This window comes from Brachyistius frenatus, unplaced genomic scaffold (genome assembly GCF_029030835.1).
Source record: "Brachyistius frenatus isolate BFR_SWC_R1_liver_20210118 unplaced genomic scaffold, ASM2903083v1 Contig_121, whole genome shotgun sequence".
NCBI lineage: Eukaryota > Metazoa > Chordata > Actinopteri > Embiotocidae > Brachyistius > Brachyistius frenatus.
Window position 1 is genome coordinate 72,286 of NW_027210720.1, and position 23,786 is coordinate 96,071.

The 23,786-nt window shown below is 40.2% G+C and overlaps 1 protein-coding gene across 1 annotated transcript in view; it reads left to right on the forward strand.

The window, feature by feature from the left end:
• ntm (neurotrimin) overlaps positions 1-23,435 on the forward strand; it is a 93,469-nt gene extending 70,034 nt beyond the window's left edge. The window contains exons 5-9 of the mRNA XM_069713728.1: positions 11,462-11,590; positions 13,758-13,878; positions 14,140-14,291; positions 18,764-18,799; positions 22,536-23,435. Coding sequence (XP_069569829.1) covers positions 11,462-11,590; positions 13,758-13,878; positions 14,140-14,291; positions 18,764-18,799; positions 22,536-22,636 — 539 coding nt within the window. The 3' untranslated portion in view covers positions 22,637-23,435. The remainder of the gene's footprint in view (positions 1-11,461; positions 11,591-13,757; positions 13,879-14,139; positions 14,292-18,763; positions 18,800-22,535) is intronic.
• The last annotated feature ends 351 nt before the right edge of the window (positions 23,436-23,786 follow it).

Here is a 23,786-nt window from a genome sequence, read left to right on the forward strand (position 1 = left end):
ATATTTATATTTATTAATTCCAGTGGGATGAGATGTCCTGCTTTTTGCGGTCATTCTGTTAGAACAGCTGGAATCACTTTAAAACGTGATTTGCACTTGATATCAAAGAGGCAATTTTTCTTAGTAAATCACCCGCCAAATGGGTGCAATATAAATGTGCAATTTTTTTGAATAAACATGCAATTTAGTACCCTTTATTTGAGATCTTAGTAAATCAAGCCCTAAGAGTAGATAATTCCAGTTTGTGCAATGACCAGTAATTTTCCACAGCTTTAAATTATTTCTCGGTATTAACTTTATATTTTTTCTTCTTCTGGTCGGTTTTACTGGAGTTGAACAGATCTACCGGAACAATAACCACACAAGTTGAGGCAGTCATTCTCTAACTCAATAAAAATCATCAGTAAGAAATCCCCAGCTCCAACTTTGCAGCACACTGTGAGTGTGGCAACTTAAAGATGCGATTTGAGCTTGTGATTTGTGGTAAACTGCTATCGTTACTGACTGTATGTGAACATGCTAGATGATACTTTCATGTCCAGGTGCTGACAGTTTCTGTGGCATTGCTGACACAAAACAGCCTCATCAATGACTGCTGTAAAGTTCAATATGTTATCGATTCCTCCTGTGGTGTGATATTTTCAAATGTTGATTTGACATCATCCCATCATACATTCTGTTGTACATTCATGCAGCAGCTGTAAGAGTAGCTGGATGAGGAGATGGAGTGTTTATCAGCAGGGAGTCGGAGGGATGAGGACTGCTGACTCATTGAGGCACTGATGCATTCTTGGCTTGCTGGTTTATGAAAAACATAACATTGGTTTGTGCATTAAGAACCATCGGTCCTTGATGTTTCTCCGTGCACTTTATTGCCGGCTTTCAACCATTACAACATCCATATTTTAATGGTGCATTCAGTATGTCATTATTCCTTATCTGCTCATTTATGTGGGCGATGAATGCCCACATAAAGTAGCACTGATCATATTGTGGCTCATGTTATAGGCCTATTTGCTTTGAGTTCGTCCTGTGCATTGCAGATATTTTCTCTCTTTCTCTTTAGACATTTTGGGTTTAGAGCAAAGGCTCAACATTTTTGTGTTGCTGTCATTTACATGACCACGTAGGGGCAGTTACTGTACAAAAGAGGGCTAGATAACTTTAGCGAGGTGTGGCGTTTGTGCCGTAAAGCATACACCAACATACATGTGTACAAATTCACAATGTATTTCATTTATTTCAACTAACTGTGAAAACAAACGTATCAACATATAATTGAAAGTTACACAGATAATTTACTTAAATTTGAACAGCTCACACTGCTGTCACTGCTCCTGTCCGTGTCTGCCTGCAGTTTTTCTAAGTGGGGATATGGTGCTCGGGTTAGTGACCATCAGCTGGACACTACTTTTCATAATGCATTGTGGGATACTTTTAAATCCACTATATAGTGGGAAAAAATGTGCTAGTGAGATTTCAAACCGCACTACAACACCACAAGAAGAATATGTTTTTGCATTGTTTTGCTGAAATATGCAAGGCCTTCCCTGAAAAAGACATCGTCTTCCAAAACATGTATATATTTTTCAGTATGAATGATGGCTTTCATGATGTGTGATCTACATGCTGGCGGAGACGTAAGGCGCAAGTTCACCTCAAAATGAATACAATACACCGGCATATCTTCAATGACACCAAAATAGGAATGCACCGGAAAATGCACTGGGTCTGAGTTGGGAAGGAAAATAGGGCACCATGAGTTAGACAATGGTCAAAATGGTCTAACGGTGATGTTTCTGAGATGTGAGCTATCCACTTATCTGTGGCAAATGTTAATATGAATTGACTGGATTCAACAGCTGGTTTCATTGCTGCCTTAACTGCTCTCTTTCTGCTCTGAAGCAAACAACAAATATATTTTTGTTCCCCACCCTCCTAAAGGTATGATCTATTATAATTGAATGTAAATACATCGTGATGTAGCAGAGCCATCCATTGGCCAAATTACAGTTTTATTTTAGTATACCACGCTGGCCTGAAGAGTAGAGCTGTTTATAATTGAATAAATGTGGATTACAACCTGTGAACTACAAACTGCAATTATGAAGGGTGCTTTGGTGACTTGCCACCCTGGGGCTGCCCACCATGCATTTGTGACATCAGTGGTTTAAACCAGGTCTCTTTGCATCTTCCTTGCATCTTTTATGTTCTTTGTTGTGTTTTTTTTCATGGTGAATAAATCAAAGGTCTTAAAACTAATCTTTTATAGACACAGTTTAGATCACAAACTATGTTCTCTGCTGTGCATCTGTGCAATGTGAGATAACTGAAGGTGTGTGTGTGTGTGTGTGTGTGTGTGTGTGTGTGTGTGTGTGTGTGTGTGTGTGTGTGTGTGTGTGTGTGTGTGTGTGTGTGTGTGTGTGTGTGTGTGTGTGTGTGTGTGTGTGTGTGTGCGTGTCCCTGTATTTGTGTGCCATGTGACATTTTGTGCAACACCAAACCGATTTAGAATCTTTATGTTGAACAAGTTATTTTTCAGAAGCAGCCCCATTCAAAGGTATTCTCTTTTCTTCATGATCAAAATGGATTCACTGGCTGCTTGCTTATCTTTATTTATCTGTTTAAAATCCATAACTGAGAAAATCTATTGAAATGATGTTATTCTTTTTTCACAGGTTCCAACAAAACTACAATTCATGAATGTGTATTGGTTGTAGTTTAGTGTAGGGTGTAAATAGACTAGCATCACCTTGAGAAGTTGTCATTTTGATTTTCCTCCAACAAGATAGAAGGCAATGATTGAGGTTGTTTTTTTTTTGTTTTCATGTTTTTCTGTCAAATTACTTGCTTTCAAAGTGCTGACTTCTAGCTGCTATTTTATCGTAACCTTTTTCTTATCAGTTTTATCTCTTATATTAGACTGAAGGCTTGGGAAGCTTATTTAGAATACAAAGACTCAGTGCACAGTTGTCACACAGACTCTGAGAGAGAGCAGCAGAGAAGAACATGTCCCAGTCCTTCCTGAAGTCCAAACTTCTGTTTCAGTATCTACCAGCTGCAGTGCAACTGTCCTCCAGCCTGGGGCCATTCAGTGTGTGCCCAGGTATTGCAAGCACTCCAGGGTGTTAAAAAGAGTGAATTAAATAAATAAAGTTCCTGTGGTGTGTGTGTGTGTGTGTGTGTGTGTGTGTGTGTGTGTGTGTGTGTGTGTGTGTGTGTGTGTGTGTGTGTGTGTGTGTGTGTGTGTGTGTGTGTGTGTGTGTGTGTGTGTGTGTGTGTGTGTGTCCGCATAAAGATTGATGATTTCAGACCGAGTCTGGGGCTCTCATACAGCCGTGACCCAGCTCCCCCTCACCTTTGATAGATAGATGGCTTTAGGGGCTTGTGGCGGATCAGAAGTGATCCTTGGTATCTTCTACAGACCGCACAACCTGACTGCAAAGTTTGTCAGCCCATGTGGCCAGCGACAACCGGTTAAAGCAGCCAGAATGAACATGCACATGATTGAATTTGGCCTAGGAGCAATAAAAGTTTTCCTGAGCCTGACTGCAATGGGGGTGGGAAATATTAATTTGAAGCTGAAGGTAATGGAGTTGGGAGTTGTAGTTTTTGACCCTTCTGAAGGTGAACGAAAAAAACAATTTAGTTTAATACACATCGCTACAAATTTAGATTTCCATGCTGGGGTTAATTTTGTCACCTGCTTAGCTTTTGATGAAAATGTATTTGACAGTTATAGTCATCAAAAAGTAAAGACCTTTAATCTTGCCTCCGTTTTCCAAAATTATTTTTTATTTTAGTTGCTTTGAAGTACATGCCTTAATGTTGGTTGCTATTGACCTAATTTCCTACCAAAACTTAACTGTCTGAAATTAAGCATATGACAAATGATATTTTTAGTATAATAACCCCCAATCATTCATAAACTATAGACTTCGGAGAAGGTATTATCATTGAAGAATCCAACAAAGAATATTACATTGTCTTTAATCAGTACTTATAAATGCATTACATTAAATGTGGTAGCTTCCACTTTAGCTGTGTGCGGTCTCTTGATGGACATGCAATTTTTGGCAGGCACACAGAATACCAGGGCATTTAAATTAACTCTGCGGGCCACCGGCTATTGTAGAGGGCAAACTACTCAGGTCATATGTGACAAAATCTTCGGCATAATCATGGCAAAAGGATCGTTCCATCCATATGTCGCTCGCTGTCACAACGTTAGCAGAAAAAGTACTTTCTGTAGCACTTCCTATCACATAATTTTATTCGGCTATATTTTTTATATTATTTTTTAAATGTCGGCATTAACGTTGCAGCGGTATATTTGTATCACTGTACACCGTGGTATGAAAATTGATGGTTATCGTACCACGAAATAGTGTCTTATAACGGTATTGGGAAAAAGAAATACAATGAACACAGATTCTTGCCTCCATGCAGTGCAACTCCGTTCCTTCTCCACTGCCTGCCTGTCAGATTTGACAACTGGAAACACACACACATGCAGCAGAAAAAGCAAAACTGATAATATCACCATCTTCGCCCCCAAAAGGGTAATTAAAGTCAGCTGGGGATAAATGTCAATATCTCAAAAATAAACGTGGAGTTGTACTTGAGGACAAATATTCAGTTTGTAAAACATGTGGATGTAAATTGTCTGCCAAAGGAGGACATACATCATACATCTTCCAAAATACCTCTGCAGATCAAAAGCCTGTGTTCATAACTAGTCCCTAATTAGAAAATGTGTGAACATTTAAACATCGATCATAAAATGTGCTATCCACCTCATGGCTCCCAGCTACTTCTGCATTGTCTGTCCGTTCGGCAACCTTTGACTTAGAAACAGACACACACAAACCTCAGTGGGTCAGGGGCTGATATAAGTGTGTACGATTGAGTTTGAGGTACAAATAGTATTGGTTTGGCTGTGCTGTTGCACTCCTCCAGTAAACTGGCAACTATTTTGACAATCATTTTAAGGACTTGTGACAACATACCTCACTACTTTCAGATTTTTTACAAACCAAACAATCAATCAATTCATTGAGAAAACAATTAGCAGATTAATCCATAATGAAATTAGCTAATCATCAGTTGCTGCTGGATACAAAACAGTTAAAAAAAAAAAAAAAAAGCCACTGAACAGTAAAATCCTGCTTTTACATTACTGCATTTTAGTTATTTTTAAAAGAGAGACATACTTTAATTAAGAAAAGAAAAAAGTTTCCAATTTCATAGTTATCGTGGCCGAGCGTCCCACCCCATCATGTCAGGAACGTGTGCGCAAAATACAGCCTATTCTCACCCCATGACTGATTGAGCTCCAATATCTGACATCCTGGTGCACTAGGGGAGGCAACCCATAGTCTGCTGTCCTGGTCTCACCTCTGGTCCAGGCCTACCCTGGCGGACCACCGCTGCAGGTGTCTCATGCACAGCAAGCCTAAACACAACACCGGGTGCTCTGCTGACATCCTTCCAAGCAGGGACATCCATCTCCCAGCTGTCACCATGGCAGCCGCCTGCACATGTGCTCTTCTGATAGAAGCGCATTCAGTGTATCAGAGTTCAAACGCGGTCCCAGTTATTGCTTCTGCTGACTCAGCTGCAGTGCACTTTTCTCCAGGTTGACTGTGAGACCTAGCTGCGTGATCTGTTGTATCGCCATGCTTGCTTTCTCAGGAGCGAGGCTCCTCTCCCAGCACAACGAGTTCGGCCACGCTTGGGAGAGCGGTCTGCACAATGTCGTTGAAAGGTGGAGGTTGGCGGAAAACTGTAATTCATAAACCCTCCTGACAATCCTATCCGTGAGCAGACGGGCAGCGGGACGAGCCGGGGTCCCTGCTTAACTGGGGATAAGAACTCGCCTCAATGCTGTTGCTCTTTTGACGCCGAAGGGGGCCATGTTGAGTGAGGTCAGAGGGTCTGCATAACTGCGCATGTTCTGTGTGCTTGATAATATTTGTATGCACATCATGCGTGAGGTTACTGATGAGATACAGGTGGTAACTACAGAAGGAGCATCGCAGCTACTATGGTGGATAACTGTCCTAACGTTCCGACGTTCCCCAGAAAAACGAGGCTCTGTTCTCATGCACCAGAACCAGGGGAAGAACCACATTGGCATCTGGGTTGGCGCTACAAAAAACCTGCGCGCCTGGCTCGGGCTGGCCGGGCCGGAGCCAGGCGCCGCTTGCTAATCCAATGTTACATAAACACAGCACAAACTCTTAACTAATAGTTTAGCAGTAGCCTCACTTTTAGTAACAATGTTGGGTCTGAGGAGCGCTGATAACCCTAATATTAGCACTGACTATACTTGAGCAGCCGTCAGTCTACCACAGGAGCGGTCCTCAGCTGCCCTGAAGCCTTTTCGCGCCGCTTCCAGCCAGTCTATGATGACCTTGATGTCCTCTCCGAACAAAGAGTCCTGGGAGAGGGGCATGTTTTATTGAGCTGGCGTCGCCCAGTCAGAGGTGCCTGTGCAGAACCCAGGATGTGCACATGGAGCGGCTGCCGTTGATGAAGAAGGGCTGTGCCATGCACGGGAAAGCAGCCGCAGTTTTTTGGACCTCCACAATCACCTTCGCCGACAACTCGGTGCGCTGATGGGCTAATCTAAAGCTGAACATCTGTCCCACTCCGCTGACAAGGACAGGCGGCCGCTAGGCCACAGGTTAGAGGAGGGGAGGAGACAGGTCCTGACTGAATCCTCTATGAGTGGGACACCTTTGTAAATTTGATTGTTTCAGTAAGTTGACTTTTGAATTTGAATAGTAAGTTTCAGGACTTGCTACTTCCACCTGATGTCCCTGGGCGGACAAACACCAACACTTAAAAATACAAAGACTACAATTCCAAGTTTCAGTAGCTATTGTTGTAACAAAGAATTTATCAATGATTTATGGACTAATCCTGCTCTCACTTACTGTACCATCTAATGGGATTGTGTTGTCAATAGACGACGATCAAAACGATGTTTGTGTTCTTCAGCAGGCATTTGATTTATTTTTTAATTTAGTATACAGAAGCAGAAACAGAAGTGTGATTCATCCTCCAACACTGCCTGTTATGCAGTAGAGTCTTCACAGCTTTCTCTCACATGCTGTATCATTCATTTACACCGCTGCTTCTTCTATAGTATAACTGAGCTATAAAAAGAGTTGTGGCCTGACAGATTAGAGGCAGTCATGGTAGTATTCTTTCTTTGTATGCACAAAAATATGCATGCTATTGACGGGTCAATCTAAGCCGTACTGTCACAACAGATTCTCTTCGCTGGCAAACCTCTTCAATAGAAGTAAAGCTGCCTTGTTGCATTCCAGTAATATGTAGAACCCGGAGCTACTGTATTTCTATGATTATTTTTTTCCATTTTTTCCATGTTTGTTTCTTTCAAAGACGATGATGCATCAAAGGAGGCTTGGCACATTAAGGAATTCCATATGCCAAGGGCTGATAATCAGTAGGAAGATAACTATATATTCACCTTATAGACCAGCATCAACACACGTACCGTTTAAGAGTCAAACTGCACTGCAGCAGCAGTCAGTTCCTTTCCTTCATTTTCTTGTCAGACATTCTTTAAATGAGTGTTCTTTCTCAGTGTTTTGTTTGAATCACAACAGCTTTGTCGCTACTTCATCAAAACATTTCACTCCAACTGCCCATGAAAACACTGGTAACATCATCCCCACTCCCACTCTCCTTTTGGTTATGTTGTCTCCTATCTTCCATTCTGCTTCTATTTCTTCCTCTACCCCTGCTTGGATTCATCAATTTAAATCCTACCTCACCGTATTCCCTCGCTCCTCTCTTTAAATGCCTATATCCCTCAAGCATCTGCTCTCCTGTCTTTTTTCCCTACCAAAGTTGTTCCCTTTGCCCTGCACACAAATGTCTTTCTCTCTCTTTTCATTTTCTACCCCAATTTCGTCTTTGCCCTTGAGTTTCAGCATGGCATTTCAGGGACACAGAAAGGGTACATTATCTTCTGCCAACGTCTCCCGAGACTTCCTGGCTCTCTTTGCTTTCTTCTCCCAGCCACCTTTTCCTGTGTGGTCTCCCCGATGCCCTGCCATGTCACTTTGATGGCAGTGCAGGACAGGCACTATCTCACTAATGACTCGGTCACAAAGCCAACCGTCCTTTGTAACACAGAATCAAAAATTAGAAAGCCAGTTGTAAAGTTACGAAAAATGAAGTTTGTCCTTGGTGGCAGGGTTGAAAAGATGTATTTGTGGTCATTCTGTTGTACATTTCGCTGTTCTTTGGGAACGCTTACCAATTAAAATGGAGAACCACTATAATTAGTTGTTTGGGTATTTGTCAGAGTTTGGGGAGTGCTGTTTAATGGCTACTGAAGTGTCCCTTGAACTCTGAGTTTCTGCTGTGACAACATTTGTTTTCTCTCTTGTACACATTAATAGGAATTTCTTTCTTTGACACAAAGTACGAGCTGTGGCCCACTTACAGAGTTGGTGGACTGGCAGTCAAGCTGACAACAGAAGCACATGAAGAGGTAGTGAGACCACCAAGGAGAAGACGAGCAAAATGATAATGACTCATTACTTTATTTAGAGAAACAGTAAACGAGGTAAAGGATCCCTTTGAAACTGACTGGGGCTGATTTTCTGCCTTCAGACCTGCTTGCCATCATCAAAGAAGAAATCAATGTCCAACTATATCAAGGTATCTTACAGTGCTGAATTAGATGGAGATGAAATCATAACCAATTTATGCCAAAAGCACAACAACAGCTAATTCTTGATATTCTTGTGTATGGCAGGATGATTTGGCAAAAATTACTGACACTGGTGCCAGCACTTTATATTTAATGAGCGGTACACTTAGGTTTATGTTAACCAGAGGATGGATGATGCACTGTATGTTTGTCAGCGAACTCATGATTCATTACAGAGTAATCTAAAAAAAAAAAAAAAATGCAAATGGTTAATACTGGAACGCTAATATTAGTAAGAAAACACTATTCTAAAATAGATTTAAAAAAATGCATGAAGTATTATATGAGGTGAAAATACATTGGTAAATGTTTGTTTAGGTCGATGTAGAGTTTGGGTATGTTAAGATAAACACTTGGGGTTTGGTATATTAAAGTGAAGGGACCTTTGTTGTCATGGCTATCTCAATGAACATGTTTCAGGCTTGGAAACTAATTGTCATGGTTCAAGAAAAAACACGTTGATAGGAAATAGGAAATTAACAACTCTCTCTTGGGCTTTATAGCTGCTAGAAAAGCCAGTTGGTGTTGAAGATGGGTTAATTTCCCAAGGCTCCAAATAAACAGTAAGGTCAACTGTTGAGCTGAAGAATCCTCAAGTGTAATGCAGGTGAAGATGGTATATATTTATATAAATATACACACATGTATACAGGGAGAGACAGAGAGTATCCCTTGTCACCACACCAATGTGCTATATTCTGTCCTTATCCAACCGTACTTTCAGACTGCCATAGCTCTCAGGTTGGGACAGACTTCCTGCCCCAAGAATTGAAGTATCTCATGGTCTTGGGGTCTTGTTTAAGAGTGAGGGTAGGACAGCAAAAGCTACAGATGATTGATACAGCGTCAGCTGTAAAGCAGGACTTTGAGCAGACCGTTTTGGTGAAGATGGAGCTCAACCAGAAGGCAAAACTTTCCATTTACCAGTTGATCTACTGTAAGTTCTGACCCTCACCTATGGTCTTGACCGAAAGAACAACATTACCATGCCTTGGGATCCCCCATGAAGTGCTGAAAAAAAAAATGCAAGTTTAACTTCACACATTTGCCTTTGTTCAGTATGGGCGGTTAATGATTATGAAAAATAGTCTCCTCTATCTCCACCCACCCCTTCATCGTTCATCTGCTCAAGATGTGATCTTGATGATATGGAATGCCCCACCCCATATGTTGATGGGATTGGACCCTCGGGTATGTGATGTATGAAACAATGGTTGTTTGAATCCCTTTCATTGCAAAACAAATGCTTAGCCAAAGCCTTAATTGCTTATTTTATTCATCATATGTCTTGTAGCATATTAAAAAAAATACAACATGTACATTTTCAAAAGGTTAAAAACTTCTTTTAAGGGGTAGCAAACTATCTTACGTAGAGAGAAAGCTATACACAGCAATTCAAATATTATTTTAAAACAATTCAAACGGACACAATTTTACTGATAAAAGTAGCCATGAAAGAGCAATCCTACTATATGGCTTTTTACACCTATTACTGCCATGTTTTATTTTCCTTTTTATGTATACATGTATTAAGACTGTTACCTATAGAGAAACATTTGTATGTCAGTCTGGAGGGCAGCCTGATGTGAACACATTGAGAATGTGCGTCAGCTCCCAGCCTCATCTTGATTAACGCTCCACTGAGGATTTACAGAATGGATTTAACTGACTCTGTGGTCTCTATTGGTAGTATTCTCTCAAGAGAAAAATCCAAGCAGAAAAGGAACAGAGTGGAGCCTGCACACCCATACGAAACCCCCTGATACTCCTCGTCAGGTGATCAGCATGTCAGTGAGGACTTCACTCCATAACAGCCTTCCAAGGAGCAATTCAGTAATGTGCCTAAACCCAGCGAAATGAATCCATGTGTAATTTATTACTGTCACCTTCCAACATCTTGGGAGGAGGCTTGAAGTCATTTATGTCTTTTGTTCTGTACGTTGAGTGCTGTATTAAGTGTCTCTGTCAAGCGTGTCAAATTGATACAAGAAAAAGAAGTGGGGTAGGCATTTCCCCCTGTTTATATTCTCGTATCTCAGTCATAGTCCTGGTGTGCTTACAGGCTTGAGAGACACAAAAAAAGAGCAGAATATGAAAACTCTGACAGACAATTGATAATGAGTGGGTGCTGAACAAAGCACTAATCACCAAGTGTTGTAACATACTCCGAAAAATGTCAGTAAGCTCAAGTACCAGTCTTTGTAAGTGCTGAAAGATACAATACATAAGACAGAATTGGGCACATGTCATGATATTTACCAGTGTACATTTTGACACGTGTAGCTGTGTGAATTTTGCCTGTCACGCGTGATCAGATTGCTACAAGCATTAGCGGGATCTGTCTCCACTCCTCCTGCTGCGACGGAACCCAGATCTTTAATTTCTGTATGAGTTGGAGCTGAACTCCTCTTTGTCTTTGCTTTAAACAATTCTCTTTCTTGCTAAGCACCAGAATAATTGATTCTTCTCGAGAGTTGTGCTTGCTTTTAAACTGTGATGCAAAGAAATATGAATTATAATGGTAACAACTATTTAAAAGCACTCGTAACCAAACCCTTCCTTCTTCCTGTCCATGCACCAGCGTGATGAGAGGCCTCATGGACAGAGCATGAAAGTACCAAATGAGGCCACAGCTGATGACTCGTCACATTAACTCTGAATGACCCTCTCCACTTTATCCCACTTTGTGTGTGTGATCTGTCACAGGGGACCTGGCATCAGACGATGAGTACCTGGAAATCACATCCATCTCCAGACAAAGAGCAGGGACGTATGAATGCACAGCTGTCAACGATATCGACACAGATGTACAGACTGTGGACATCACCGTCAACTGTGAGTCCACTGCTGAATTGTTTATAAAAGTATATAAATGAATCGTGATGATTTTGTCACGTAATAATTACATAATCATTAATCAAACAAAAATGCCAAATGCCTTTGCTTTGATTTGCTGCGAACACAATATGAATTAAAACTGCAAGCAGTGATAAGTGGGCCCTTGCACCTGCACCTGCACCTGTTGGGGAGCCAGCAGCTTGGGGGTGTACGTGGCTGTGGAGTTTACCACACCTGATGCATGTGCCACGTTTCGTGATGTTTGGAGCATCCCTTGACCTTAAACTGCATATTCCTGTCATTGCGAAACATCAATATTTGCCGAATTCCCATGGCAACGCCCTTTGATGAAAACATACGGGCTTCTCAATATACCAGCATCAACGTCTTAAGGCTATTCTGACTCAATTTGAAGTCAATGTGATCAACCAGCTCAAAGAAACACATGAAAGTCTAAAAGATGTCATTTTCTGTTGCCAACAGGTGGCGCTATGACTATGACTAAATATTACCATGCAGTTGCGGGACTGTTATCAAACATGTCAAGTATGAGGAAGAATTGACGATGATATGACAACAAATGACAACATTTCTCTCAAGCTTCTGTGTGGATTTATACTAAGAACAGGCTGTTTTGTCATCAAGGTGCATTAATACCAATTACCCTCTCTTCTGATTGGCTGACTCTATTCTGAGTGACACATGTTCCAGCTAAACAGGTTTTCCTCGGTCTGATAGCTTTCTAATTTGGCTGCAGTCTAATTTGTGTTTTCTTCAACATAAAAGGTTGGACAGTGGGGTGTGTTGAGGTGGGGGAGGAGGGGGCCACGTGAGCATGGGTTTGTGACATCACAAAGTAAAAGAAGTCCAAATGACAACCAAACGTTACCCATACCTTTACACCACCAGTAGTCTGCACAGTAGACACATGGCAGGTTGGTCCATGGATTCTTGCTGTTCACGCCAAATTCTGACCCGCCATCTGCAGCCTCAGCAGAAATGGGCATTCATCGGACCAGGCAACTTCTTTTCCACCCTTCAGATGTCCAGTTATTTTGAGCTTGTGCCCAGAGTTCAGTTCCAAGCAGATACAAGTGATGAAATGTGGTTTGCTGCTCTTGTAGCCCACCCATCTCAAGGTTCGGCATGTTCATTCTGACATGCTCTACTACTGCTGTAAAGAGTGGGGCTGACAGATAGGTTACGATAATTCAGATGACAGCCCGGCCAGTCTCCAACCGATCTTATCAACACGGTGTTTCTGTCTGAACTGCTGTTCACTGGATGTTTTTAGTTTTTTTGCACCATTCTGAGTAGACTCTGCAGACACTGTTGTGGTGATATTCCAGGAGATCATCAGTTTCAGAAATATTTAGATCAGCCTGTCTGCAACCAACAAACGTGCCACTGTCAAAGGCACTAAGGTCACATTTTTTTCTACATTCTGATACTGGATGGGAACATTAAGAAACACTCCTGCATCTGCTGGAGTTTATGCATCACACTGTTGCCACATGAAAAGCTGTTTGGAAAATGATGTATATATATATATATATAAAACAGAAAACTATATTATTAGTTGATTGTTCTAAAATAATCTGCAAAAAGTTTGATAATCCAGCCATTGTTAATTTTTTAAGGAAAAATTAGAACATTATCTTAATAACTGTGTAATAAACGGTAGGGATGTGCTGTTTTTATTTGGCTTATTAATTATGCAGAATGTTCTGGACTCTTTCATTGTTTTGATTATACTTTATTGTAACAACACAAACAGCCCTGAAAAACATGAGACTTTTAGGGCCAATAAACAGGAACTGAGTGCTCGGCCATTGCCAACATTTTGCTTTAACAACTAACTGCTGAAGTCTATTTGATAGCGTGTCTTTGGTGCAGGAGAAAGAAAATCGATTATATCATTAAACCTGGAACAGTTAATTCCCTTTCATCATTCCCTGACACTGTGTAATTTCCCAATGTTAAAGTATTGCATGTATTTTGAACTAATAATTCCTGTTCACTTGTGGTTGTGATGCAGTGAAAAGCTATGAGTCAAAATCCTGGCTGAAGAGGGGGAAATGCCATGACCTCTTTCCTGATATGCTTGACTTGTGCTGTATTGTAGTCCTGAACACGGCACTCATGGGTTGCTGCCTGCTTGTAGATGCTCCAACTGTGTCAGAGGGCAGAGATGTTGGAGTGACTCCGGGCCAGAGAGGAGTGCTGGAGTGTGAGGTGGATGCAGTGCCCGAGGCAGATTTTGAGTGGTATAAAGATGACAGAAGGTAATGGTTTTACATTTGCATTTTAAGTTTGCCAAATGGAAGATGTGTCTGTGTGTGTGTATATGTGTGTTTATGTTTACTGACCAGATTTGATTAGTATCTAGTGTTATTGGTTATTGACCTGCTGCCAGTCTGAAGTTAAGATTTCTGGTCCTTAATGACTGATTCAATTAGTTCCATAGCTGACTATGCAAGTCACCAAGATAAAACATGAATGACATGGAGTTTTTATTTTGTAATTTTATTTTTTATCCTATTTAGGATCTTCAATGGTTTTGACGGCATGGACATTCTTAATACTGGTTCACTGTCGAAGCTGACATTCTTTAATGTGTCTGACACCGATTATGGCAACTACACCTGCGTCGCCATCAACAAACTCGGGAGCACAAACACAAGTTTCCTTCTGTATGGTGAGTATATTTATAGGAGGTTTCAAGAGGAAGTAAACTGTAGCAGAGATACTGTAGTGTATCATTCTGTTTCTAAAGACTGAATACACAAATATGAAAAGATAGGGCCACAGTCTGCTTTTATAACACCAACATCCAGTGGTCAGTGCTTAGAGTTTGTTGGTCAAGCCATGGATGTATTCAAATAAATGGATCCTGTGTTCCTATTGGCACACAATTCTGTCTAAAAAAAAATGTCAGCCTTCCATTTTTTTCTGACCGTCTGAGCAGTGGTTACTAACCTTCACAGTTCTGTCTGATGAAGTAGGCTACACCCTTCATCACCAGATCGTTTTAGATTGATTATTATTCAGCAAATAATGATGGACATTGTTACAATGTCAAAGTCAACTGTCAATATTGAAGTTGGTTTGTTTAAGTTTTCTTGTTTTGTACAACTACCACTTGGAGCTGGATTTTCTAGTAATTTTTCTGTAAATTGTAGCTTTTCGATATCAACAATGTATGCTTTAGCATGACTATCTAGTCATGACCTATTTCCATCGATCCAATACTTTTAGCTACCTTTTTTAAACTATTATCCATTACAAAATTATTTTAATAGCTCATATATTACTTTTAGCTATCTATTTTTTTTTTATGTCTCTTAGCTTCACAAGTATGTATAAGATAGTTTTACATTTGTATCTATCATTTTCAACTATGTATCCATTTATTTTCGCTTAGTTTTTCTCTTTGCTTACTCCACCAGCCTGCTTTCTCTTTTTTTCAATTTCATCACACATTGCTCAGATGTTATAGCTGACATATGGTAAAGAAAAGAGTTCACATGAACAGACCTATCCAAAATCCCACAGGCAGGTTTGATGGCTGTTCTACGTATTTAATCCCACTGAAATAAATTATTAAAATTAGATTATTTTTTAATGAATAAAATAACATTTAATAATTCAAATGAATCTGGTCTAGTAATCTAGCCAGCCGTGAAAGGTCACAGTGTGTGATACTCTGTCATTTACGCACAAAAGATTAGAGCAATTTACACACAGCAGTTTACGCCATTTAGTAAACAATTGAAAAGTAAATTAGGCACACTTAAGGCTGCTGATGTGGTTTACTTATTCACACCATAACATCAGTGACGCTTGGAGCATATTGCTTTTTGTTAGTATTGTTAAAAAGTGAATTATGTCGGGAGTTTTAATTGTGAGTAATATACTTCTGCTCACTCCCCAACATTACTCCAACACCTGATTTCACTATATTGGATGAGTGTTCTTTGTTCACTTTAAATAATGCCAATGTCGGGCATCAACAAGATGCAGGTTTTTGCCATATCTACCTTCTTATAGTGGGGCATTTAGTGGTGAGGTTGCAGATTGCAACCAGCTAAACACCCCTCACTTCACCCTTCCTCTTGCAAGGTTGTAGGAGAATGTACGGTTGCTGTGAAACGAGTGAAAAAAGGGAAAAGGCCCTCTCAAGAGCTGGTGTTGGGTTTGTCCCAGAAATGGTGCAACATTGCGCGTTCTGTGGACATAGAGGACATAATCTCTATTTATATATGGAAGGCTCATTGTAAGATAACAAAAATACAAGTTTTAGTTTCAAGTGATTATAAACTAATACAAACACAATTATGACTATTATATTATATTTTTTTCCAAAACATCCATCAAAATCCTACACGTTTGTCCTTTGAGAGTATTACTATAATAAATGTATTGCTTAATTATAAACTCTCATGCACACATTGAAAAAAAAAAAGAAGTAAAAACAAAAAAACTGCTTTAAACTGCATTAATGCAAAAGACACATATCATATAAATCAGGGGTGGGCAAACTTTTTGGCTCGGGGGCCACATTGACTTTTAAAATTTGACAGACGGGCCGGGCCAGCACCAGATGCATACATATCAAACATAAACATAAAAAAGGCATTACAGTGTTAATACTTACATTCACTTTTAGTGGGAACAGTGTTGTTGATCACCTTCTTTGCCAGTGCATCGAAGTCTGGTGTTAGTTTTGTTGTGGCAATTCTCAGAACAGATCTGAGGTGTTCATCACTCAACTGGGATCTGTGAGGTGCTTTGTTGGTGTTCATCACACTAAAAGTCTGTTCACACACGTACGTAGAGCCAAACAACACCAGCATCTTCTGGGACATCTTCTGGATGTTTGGAAATTTGGCTGCGCTTAATGAAGCATAAAACTCATCCAGTTTAAGAGAGTTCAACTTCTCCTTTAAGACGGTGTCACATTGGAGATCAATCAGTTCCAACTGCAGCTCCTGTGGTGCCGTTTCAGGGTCTTGTGTGAAGGGACACGACACCAGCTGAAGGGACACGACACCAGCTGAAGTGACTTGTCAATTTTTCCAAAATCAGAGAACCGATGGCAGAATTCTCCGTGCAGGTTGTCCAGTGATTTCCTGTATTTTTTTCACATGTCGAGGGGCGTCTTTCAGCGTAGCCAGTGTGAGGAAATGAGCAAATGACTTGTTTGACATTTGCTTTGAGAATAAAGCTAGGTTGGTTTTGAAGGCTCTGACGTTTGTGTACATTTCATGCACAAACTGGTCTTTCCCTCGTAGCTTCACGTTCAGCTCATTCATGTGTGTCAGTATGTCCTCAGCAAAAGATAAATCACAAAGACAATCTGTGTCACTCAGCTCAGGAAAACCGTCAGCTTTCTCAAGTAGCTCCAAAAATGAGATAATCTCCTGTTTGAGCTCCAACACTCGTTGACATACTTTCCCCAAACTTAACCAGCGGACGTTGGAGTGGTGAAGCAAGTCCTGGTGATCAGCGTCATTTTCTTCAAGAAACTTAATAACCTGACGACGGTGAAGTCCCCTCGCTCCAATAAAGTTCACCACTTCTACAACTGGCTTCACCACGTGGTCGAGCTGCAGTACAGATTTACACAGTGCTTCCTGGTGGATTATGCAGTGTAAGAAAATGACCTCCTGCTGAGGGTTGTCCTCTTTCACCCTCTCCTGGATTCTTTTGAGCAACCCGACGTTTTTTCCAGTCAGATTTGTCGATCCGTCTGTGGTAACGTTGGTGAGCTACTCCGAGGTAGCTGGAGCCTCTCGATGACCCCCGACACGCCGTCATACAAGTCCTCTCCCCGTGTTTTCTCCTTCAGGGATTCCATGGCCCAAAACTCCTCCGTTATCTCAAAATTGTCATTAATCCCTCTGATAAAAATTAAAAGCTGAGCTGTGTCCTTTATGTCATTACTTTCGTCCAGTGCCAAGAAATATCATGTAAATGACTCCGCTTTTTTGTTTAGCTTGCTAGCCAAGTCTTTGTCAATCATCTCAACACGGCGAGTCACTGTCCTGCATGAAGAGCTCATGTTTTCTAATTTGTTCTTCTCTCAGGACACCAGATACCTGCTGTCTCTACCAGCACTCTTTGAGAAACTCCCCTTCGGAGAAAGGCTTGCTGGTCTTTGTTAATTTGAATGCCAGCAAATAACTTGCCTTCGTGCTTGATTCTTGGATGGCAGTTTGTCAGATAAAGGTGTTTTGTTGAGCCTGCAAACGATCTGCCGACCTCCGAGCGGTCGCCGTCCGTTCCCGCGTTGACTGGTTGTTAGCGCAATTAGCATGCTTGGTGGAAAAGTGACGGCTGATGTTGTATTCCTTTAAAACCGCAACGGTTTCTTGGTAAATAAGACACACAGCCTTCGACCGGACTTCAGTGAAAAAGTATTTAGTCGTCCGTTCCTTATGAAACACTCGGCACTCGCTGTCGACTTTTCTTTTCTTTGGCCCGTTCATTGTTGCAGATGTGTTCAGAGCAGCAGCAGAGTAACAACAGAGAGCAGCCAGGCCTCCGCAAAATCAAGTCAATGTATCACTGCGCCGAGTGCGCCACCTGGTGGACCGCCAGGTATTACAGGACAAGGTCAAATGAATGCGGTCATAATTATGATATGATTTGATTTGGACAATTCTGTACCAATCTTCGGCGGGCCGGATTAAAAAGACCAACGGGCCGGATGTGGCCCGCGGGCTGTAGTTTTCCCACCCCTGATATAAATGAATGATAAAAAGCAATTGTTTTACAGAACTGATAAGCCCACTGCGTAACATGTTCTATTTCTGATAGGGGCTTGACCGTGGCTCCCACAATATACTTCATAGCCCAGCGCTGTTCCTGAAAGTACCACACATCACACAAGGTGTCACCACAATCAAAGATTGAATGACCACTTTATGACTTAGTATTAGTGAGATTTATAATACTGTAGTGCCTCATCTTCAAAGTTGACCTTTTGACATCACTGTACTTTGATGAATAGCTGTTGGCACAGTTTGAACTCTCCAGTACGTAACTTTGCAGCCACAATGTATAAACCCATTCAGCAGCGTACTTTTCAATGCTTTTTGTAAGTGCTGTCAATGATGGGTTGCTGTTCTGTTTCCAACATGTTGCTCATTTGTTCCCCTGGTATAGTGGTAATTGAACCTACTAGCTCAACGCTATTGCAAGGTTAGTATTCCGCTCCAGCCTGCACTTCAACTGTCGTGTATTGAATGTATTAACTGCATGCTGGAACATGTCAAGCATTGCCATTTTCACAAACTGGAAGTTCGGCTGCATTGTCACTGGAGAGAAATAATCTGCTATATTTGACGAGACAAATCATTTCTTGGCTCTTTTATCCTGTCAACAATTTTTTACTGTTTTTTTGTGAATTGACATGTTGGAGCTGTTTTGTGGCAAGTAACATCTTTGAAGAAAAGGGATGGCAAAACAAACGGCTGTGCGAATGTCATGTTCATTTTTTTGTGAAAATGGCCAATGCAGCTTGTTTTAATTAACTGTGTTCATCTTTCTCCTTTGCAAACATAACCACCTCTGTGTGACACTGGCTTCATATTCATTTTTGCATGCTCTTTTTTCAATGTAAGTATTACATCTTTCATTATTATCATTAGTGCTTGTGTGATTCTTGTACCTCGAGCTATTATAGTTCAACTGTGAAAACAGTGAAGGCAAAAACAAGTTTGCTCCTCAATGGAATATTACTTGTATCTGTAGACGGTGATTGTAGTTTTTAGATTTCTGCGTGGATGAGCCCTGTAAATGTTGTTAGAGACTCTTAAACATGTGGAGCTTTGGCAATAGTGCAGAGATAAACACCTCACCCACTATTTCATTTAACGTGTCCTTGTGACTGCGGGTTGCAGCATCTTGTAAGCAGACCTTCCCCAGTAATGCACCAGAATTGTATTAATGCTTTGAATTTGACTATGAGTGAACGTCATTATTCTAATTAACCATATGCAGGATTAGGGATAATCCACTGTGGCAGGGTAATTGGATAGATGCCCCAAAGGAAACTGTGGTGAACTCATGGAAATCCAAGGGAAATGAGCAGTCATTGTGCCACAAGCTTCAAAGTAAAAAGTTAAAAATTGTCCTCAATCCTCATACAATGTATTAATTTAGGTGCCTCATCCCTGAAAAGAGTATGATGAAAACGTTACATGTTATTGTTAATAAAATGCATCATAAAAGTGTATTTTAGAAGTGGATTCTTGTGAATTTCACAGTGTGAAAAACTGTACAAACGTTTTAACATTAAGTCATACTAGAATACTAGTTACTTTATATTTAACAGATACATCTTAAATTCAGATATTAGTTTCTACAACTACAGTGGTGTGAAAAAGTGTTTGCCACTTTCCTGATTTCTTATTTTTTTGCATGTTTGTCACACTTAAATGTTTCATATCATCAAACTAATTTAAATATTAGTCAAAGATAACACAAGTAAACACAAAACGCAGTTTTTAAATTAAGGTTTTTATGATTAAGGGAGAAAAAAAATCCAAACCCACATGGCCCTGTGTGAAAAAGTGTTTGCCCCCCCTGTTAAAACATAACTTAACTGTGGTTTATCACACCTGAGTTCAATTTCTCGAGCCACACCCAGGCCTGATTACTGCCACACCTGTTCTCAATCAAGAAATCACTTCAATAGGACCTGCCTGACAAAGTGAAGTAGACCAAAAGATCCTCAGAAGATAGACATCATGCCGAGATCCAAAGAAATGCAGGAACAAATGAGAAAGAAAGTAATTGAGATCTATCAGTCTGGAAAAGGTTATAAAGCCATTTAAAAAGCTTAAGAAAGAGACTGGGCAAAAATGGCCTGCATGGCAGAGTTCCAAGACGAAAACCACCGCTGAGCAAAAAGAACATTAAGGCTCGTCTCATTTTTGCCAGAAAACATCTTGATCAGGGGTGAGCAATTATTTTTTCCATGGGGCCACATGAGAAACAGAACATATTGTGGAGGGCCAGGCCAAAAGGCTGAACTCAATTCTGCATAATAAGCACTGCAGCTTTAGTCCATGCAAGAGGTAAAATTAGAAAATATGTTTATTTTGTAATTTCCAATCAACCTCACACGGGCCAGTCAGAATCAACCAAAGGGCCACATGTGGCCCACGGGCCACACAATGCCCAGGTCTGATCTTGATGATCCCCAAGACTTTTGGGGAAACACTCTGTGGACTGATGAGACAAAAGTTGAACTTTTTGGAAGGTGTGTGTCCCGTTACATCTGGTGTAAAAGTAACACCGCATTTCAGAAGAACATCATACCAACAGTAAAATATGGTGGTGGTAGTGTGATGGTCTGGGGCTGTTTTGCTGCTTCAGGACCTGGAAGACTTGCTGTGATAAATGGAACCATGAATTCTACCGTCTACCAAAACATCCTGAAGGAGAACGTCCGGCCGTCTGTTCGTGACCTCAAGCTGAAGCCAACTTGGGTTCTGCAGCAGGACAATGATCCAAAACACACCAGCAAGTCCACCTCTGAATGGATGAAGAAAAACAAAATGAAGACTTTGGAGTGGCCTAGTCAAAGTCCTGACCTGAATCCTATTGAGATGCTGTGGCATGACCTTAAAAAGGAGGTTGGTGCTGGAAAACCCTCCAATGTGGCTGAATTACAACAACTCTGTAAAGATGAGTCGGCCAACATTCCTCCACAGCTGGAAAAGACTCATTGCAAGTTATCGCAAATGCTTGATTGCAGTTGTTGCTGCTGAGGGTGGTCCAACCAGTTATTAGGTTTAGGGGGCAAACACTTTTTCACACAGGGCCATGTGGTTTGGATTTTTTTTCCTCCCTTAATAATAAAAACCTTCATTTAAAAACTGCATTTTGTGTTTACTTGTGTTATCTTTGACTAATATTTAAATTTGTTTGATGATCTGAAACATTTAAGTGTGACAGACATGCAAAAAAATTGGAAATCAGGAAGGGGGCAAACACTTTTTCACACCACTGTATGTCTTCAATTTAAAGAAGATACGATTTGGAATAGGTTTATATTATGTATTTTGATGTAATACGTTTCTGTTTTGATGAATTAAGAATTATGAATATCACTTTTGTTATATGAACAAAAGTAGAAAGTGTTATTTTATCCATAATACATTCTTTCTGCCTCTTCAATCTCAAGAACCGTCTTGATATTTGTGGAAACATTTTATAGTTCCACACATACATGTACTACATCTACTATTATGTACTTGGACTTGGACAAATATTCACCAAACATCACTGAGATCATTTCAGTAAAACGGAAACAAAGCAAACCTGGAAGTCAGACAATGATTTCAAAACACGTCCTTGGGTTTGTGGATCAGTTCTCAGTACGAGGAATGACCCTGCTAAAGAAAAAAAATACCTTCTGTAAGCCATGGATGCTTAACAAGGTTCATTTTTAACCCATTTAAACCTTTTTGCAGAATGTGCTGCTGCAAACCATGTCATTTTGATCATCACGCTCAAAAACAGCTGCTTTCTGTAGCCTCACTAATGAAAGCTTTCAGTGCCGTTAGTTCCCAACCAAGATTGCTTCCTAGCTTGGATTCTCTTTGCCTGTTGACCTACATATAACCATAAAATAAATGTATGTGTTCTGAACATTTTAACACACTTTATCAAGTTCAGTCATTTTAGCTATGACCATATAATCCATATAATCCATACACCCTAATTACAGATAATTCCTCATAATATACTGTAATCACTTTTAGACATCACTATTCATGAAGTCACGTTATCACAAAGCTACACATTGTTATCATTTGTGAATTACTGTATTAACTCATCTCCAGAAGTGCTCAAACAAAGAAATAAACCAATTATCAATGGTGAATTTTAAACAGTGTTTTTCCTCCTTCTCTTTCCCTTCTGTCAGGACCGAGAGCAGTTCAGGATGGCAGCGGTGGCGCCATGGGAGTGCACTCACACACCTGGCTCCTCTTCATAGTGTTTCTGCCCTTCCTGCTCAGATTTTGAAGAGGAATAGATTTGATCACAACTGTTTTGTGCGTGCGTGCGTGCGTGCGTGCGTGCGTGCGTGCGTGCGTGTGTGTGTGTGTGTGTGTGAGTGAGTGAGTGAGTGAGTGAGTGAGTGAGTGAGTGAGTGAGTGAGTGAGCGTGTGTGTGTCCGTCCGCGAGCACGTGTGCAAGTTGGTTTTCTTTAGTTTTTTTTTCTTAACTGGAATCGTAAACTGATGCACAGTGAGTGCATGAAGTATCCTGCACCATATTGATGTTGACCCACTAAATTAGTATGTAACACATTTCTGTTGTTTTCTTTTTTTTTAGATTTCAAGGATGTAACAAATGTTTATGTTGGATATTTTCTCTCTAAATTATATTATTCTGGATTATCTCTTTTTATGTATACATTTTTCAAAAAAAAATATTTTTAAATGTGATGTCTCTTATTCAAATGTATTTGTCTTCATTTCTAACAACATTGTATATTCATCTTAACTCAAAGAAAAGGCAAATTTACAGCAAGTATGAGGTGAATTTGAAATACCTCAAAGTCAAACTGAGACAGTGAAGCTGGAGGAATTTAGGTTATCCAGAGGCTGACAGCCCAGTATTCTATTTTAATGTATAATAATTATCATTCAGTATGGTTGCTGAAAGCAGAATTGTTTATGACCTTTATATATTTTTGTTCTCAGCATATAATGATATACACACAGTTGTGTTTTGCTAATTGTTTAAATTTTTTTTTTTTTTATAATGTTTAGTTTTGAATATTTTTGAGAAGGGAAAATACAAATCCTAGTTTCCTGTCTTTGTTGTCTATTTTTTTTTATTTTTTTTTATTTTTTTTTTGTGGTCTTTTTCTTTACCAGAACCAGTTGCACCCAAAATTGGTGTCAAGAATAATTATATTAGAATTAAGTCGTAGGAAATGGAGGGAGAGTCGTCTTCACTTGTGTGGAGTCGTCGTCTGACTTAAGTAATGCAAATTTATTAATGCTGTTGCTAATTGTTTGAATATCATACCATTTATACATGAAACATTTGTCTGACAAAATGTTCCTGTTAATGTTCCAAACCAGCAGTGGAGGGTTAGAGACCAATCAATAATATGATGTTGACAGAAAATAAACACCTTTTGCATGTATTCAGACACAAATAA